The sequence below is a fragment of the Haplochromis burtoni genome, unplaced genomic scaffold, assembly GCF_018398535.1.
Source record: "Haplochromis burtoni strain Fernald_Lab_line unplaced genomic scaffold, NCSU_Asbu1 Contig_599, whole genome shotgun sequence".
In the NCBI taxonomy this organism is placed as follows: Eukaryota; Metazoa; Chordata; class Actinopteri; order Cichliformes; family Cichlidae; genus Haplochromis; species Haplochromis burtoni.
In genome coordinates this window covers 289,901-293,968 of record NW_024582960.1, presented here as the reverse complement: position 1 = coordinate 293,968, position 4,068 = coordinate 289,901, and the positions used below count along the sequence as shown (strand labels likewise).

General features: G+C 37.5%; 1 protein-coding gene across 1 annotated transcript in view; it reads left to right on the top strand.

The window, feature by feature from the left end:
* Positions 1-2,293: 2,293 nt before the first annotated feature.
* Positions 2,294-4,068, top strand: part of LOC102308685 (short transient receptor potential channel 7) — a gene marked incomplete at its 5' end in the record, with an annotated part of 33,577 nt that continues 31,802 nt past the window's right edge. The window contains 1 exon segment of the mRNA XM_014329798.2: positions 2,294-2,458. Within this exon segment, the coding sequence (XP_014185284.1) occupies positions 2,294-2,458 (165 nt within the window).

The following is a 4,068-nucleotide window of genomic DNA, read 5'->3' as shown; positions in this document are numbered from 1 at the left end:
TTCTTAATAACACAATTTCTTTTGGATAATTTGGGATTGGATAATTCACTGGAGTTGTGAAAAGGTCAAAAACATGGCTCTGCTTTCCACACCTGTGTCCACAGAGAGACACTGACCACAAAGATGTCAAGGAGAATTTTAGATGAAGCTTGAGAAGAATACGTTTTTGTCATCCACAGTAGTCATGGCTGTTTAACATATTATCCACGTGAGATAGACAATGACCACCCTTCACACTGCATACTGAAATCTGACGGTTTTCATATTTTAAGGTGCTCTATTGATGTTTTAAACCAGGCGAAGAAGTCAGGACATTTATTGTGGACTATTAGATCAATACTCTGGCTTTAAGTTGCTTTTTAAGTTGACATATTTGGTGACATTTTCAACTATGTAAGGAACTCAAACTGTTCTTCCAAGGAAAAGCAGTGACTGTATTTTATGTCCACAGTAAGACGGAAGCCACACTATGGAAGAGACAGTGGGAGGCTTCAGAGCAGCTCTGAGTTCTTTGAAAATAGGTGTGAATTTCTCAGTAAAGAGGAGGGTTAAATCCTGAATTCCCTGACAGATGTCATCTGAGAAACCTGCAAACCCTGAGGGGCCAACTCCAGGAGGACTTCTCTGTGCTCAGTGTGCAATCCAGCTTCATACAGAATCAATTTGCCCACCGTAATGGGCAAGTTTCCATTGTATGCAGCAGGACAGCCAGGTGGAATTGTTTTTGTGGTTCTGCTTTGAAATCAAGGCATTAATGTCTCTATTACCTTTTACTACCACTGGATTTTCAGCATTTGTCACTTTAAAGACAAAGTATACGAATAATCGAAATGTTGGGCCTGATCTCGCTGATGTCCATTCTGTAATATAACACAAACCCTGTAAGTGATTTGTGTCCAGTGTACTGAGATACACTTTCTACAGGTGGTCTTTCAGAGACTAGAGTAAATCTTGTGTCAAAGGTAATATTTGGACTTTAATTGCCTTATTTTATGGTTTTAAATGTCAGATATATGTGTTACACAGCAATTAGCCCAGCTGTGGTAGATTGTAAATGGTGTATACAAATGCATGTGTCAAAAGTGCTGGTTCAAATGACGTTTTCAGTTTGGGTTTTTGGGGTTTATATTAGCTTACATGTTGTAAAAATCTATACATAAAGATTTTTGACTTGGTGACTGAACGTTAAGCGCACAAAACACGTGAGCTACAGCGACTTCTTTTGACTCTCACTCAACTTTCTATTTATCATTATATCCTTTCTTTCACTAAGATAATAAGGATTAAAAAATCTTTGAAAGACACATAATTGCCATCAATTCATGATATTGAGGCAAAAAAACATTTCATGTCTTACAATGTTCCTACTTTCTTTATTTTCAATTTTCAAGACCCACTGCTTGAAACCATTTTTTATTCCATCCATTAAAGATGTAACATACCAAGAACACACACTGGCAGAGGAAATTTATTAAAAGCTTGAAAGACATTCACACAGGAATGCTTTGCTGCTGCTTTCCTGGGACTTTAACCGGCTGCTTTTTTCGATATTTACGAACACTTTGTTCATTCTTAGACATCCCTTTTTCCCAATGCATCTAAATTTTGGGTTTTCCACTTTAACCAAAGGGTCAGTGTTGGCCACTTGTGTGTGCCTGGGTAGCATATTTTTAATATTTGAAATATCGTTTTTAGTTATAGTCATCTTCTTTGTGTGCTAATAAAACAAACAAAACAAAACCCACATTTTATAAAATACATACATCACATCATTGATATATCCTGCAGTCAGTGAATGTTTAAGGACTTTCAACATCATACAGCCTGTCCCAGGCGTGGTGAGTCAGGCCTTGGCTGAAACTATGTCCTTCAGCTGTATACCTTTGTTATTGCAGATGCACATTTTGGATGAGAGGATTTTCATGAGTGGGACTTATAACTAGATAACTAGAGCTACTGAGATTACAAGGGGTCCGTCCCAGTAGATTCATGTCTAAAGTTGGAGAAAAATATTCAAGGTTTGTTTCTGGTTTAAATTAAAGACGACCTGCCTTAATGTAAAACTTCTATACTTCTATTCGGCCTGACTATGTAAGCAGCTTTTTGTCATATGAAGCTAGTGTGAGTTGTTCCTTGAAAATTCTCGCATCACTAGCTATTTGCTTTTAGCACCACTCGCCCTTTCCTGTTTGTCTTTCTCATCCTTTAACCATCCTTGCCCTGTACCCAAACTGTCTCATCTTTCTTCGTTCTCCACTGATTTAAGTTTCTTGTTTATTTTCTTCTGTTTCAGTTTGTTGCTCATCCGAACTGCCAGCAGCAACTGCTGACTATCTGGTATGAGAATCTACCTGGCCTGAGGCAGCAGTCCATTGGTGTGAAGTGCTGGACAGTCCTGGGAGTAACTGTAGGCCTCCCATTCCTGGCTATTGCCTACTGGATAATGCCATGTAGCAAGGTATGGACAGATAGCTACATGCGCAAACACAATTGCAAACTACAGTTAAAATAAACACACACATATAGTTTAGGGAACTTATTATTGCTGTATCTATGCACTATTGCTTCTCAGTAAAATATTATTTTCTATTTTTGTTCCACCTATTATTTGCAGCCAACTATAGTATTTCAAATTGCACTTGAAGTCTCATCATGCAGCTTATAGGCTCATTACCCATCAGGAAACACAATTCCCAATGTTGTTCTTTGTTGCTCATATGACCTTACCACAAGTTGGGGAGAATCTAAAGTTTGCCCTGAGGTTGGAACGACAGGAAAGGCCTTAATATTAACTTAGGATTAGTTCATTTCAGGACAGCTCAGACTCGCTTCTCAGCTCAACATTTAGGCTCAGCTTTTATTATTCTAATCTTAGCTTCATCATCATCTACTCTCAGACTGAGCAGAACTTGAAGTGTGACACAAAACACGTGACAGACTTGACAGGAAACAAGACACATAACCAAAGAGACATAGCTGAAACAAAAACTAGACTAAAACTCAACTAAATCTTAGCGAACAATAACACAAGAACGTACTATCATCAACTTAACACAAAAAAACAAAAATAAACTCAAAACGCTGGGTCACAGACCCAGCCCTTGATAGAGTCATGTGAAAAAGAACGTACCTCTTTTAATTCTAAATGTTTTTAGGTATCAGAACTTTTAAAATCGTCCGGTGCCCAGCAAGTCTTAAAATCAAGGAAATTTTGGAAGTTTGTTTCATCTTGAGCATTGTTGTGTTTACACAGTGCCAAGGGGTAAAGACATCACCAATGATCTTAGAGATGCAATTGTTACTACCCATGAAGCTAAGACCCCAAGCATGTTATAAGCTCATGCAGTATAAAAAAGGTTTTCTTAAATTGTGTATAACATTACAGACAGATTTTTTATATTCCCTAATTATTAACTAACAACCTATATTCTTACAATTATCCTGAATATAAAAATACAATCCTAGGTTATACAGAATTATCACAAATAAACAATAAGCACTTAATATAGGTTTTTCCAATTTCTTAAGCTGTAGTCATCTTGATTCCACCTCATCTCTGCAGTTGTACCCTTTTTACAGACATTGTTGCTACAGACAATAATCCACTTTTTCCCTAAAATACTAAATATGGTTCTACTATAAATGACACAAACCTTATAACCTTGTTAGGGTATTTACAGGAATATATATGCACTAGACTCTAAAGATATGGCCAAATGAAATGTCAAAACTTACAGATTTACAGTTTCAGAACACAATATAGTAACTGTTTGATTATAGGGCATGTGGGACATTTTCTGACATTTTCTTCATTCTCATCAAGCAGATTGTATTTTCTAAAGTGACGCAATATGACATCGGCCACACTCAGACACAGGAGCTGAGTAAGCGGTTATGCAAATCTTCTCATCAACCTGAATAATCCTGCACCTCATCATCACCAAGTGGTGTGTGTGTGTGTGTGTGTGTGTGTGTGTGTGTGTGTGTGTGTGTGTGTGTAGTGCTGCATTAACATCATCTAGCAGACCTTCTGAGGGTACTTCACGTAATCTTGGTAACCGGCTACTG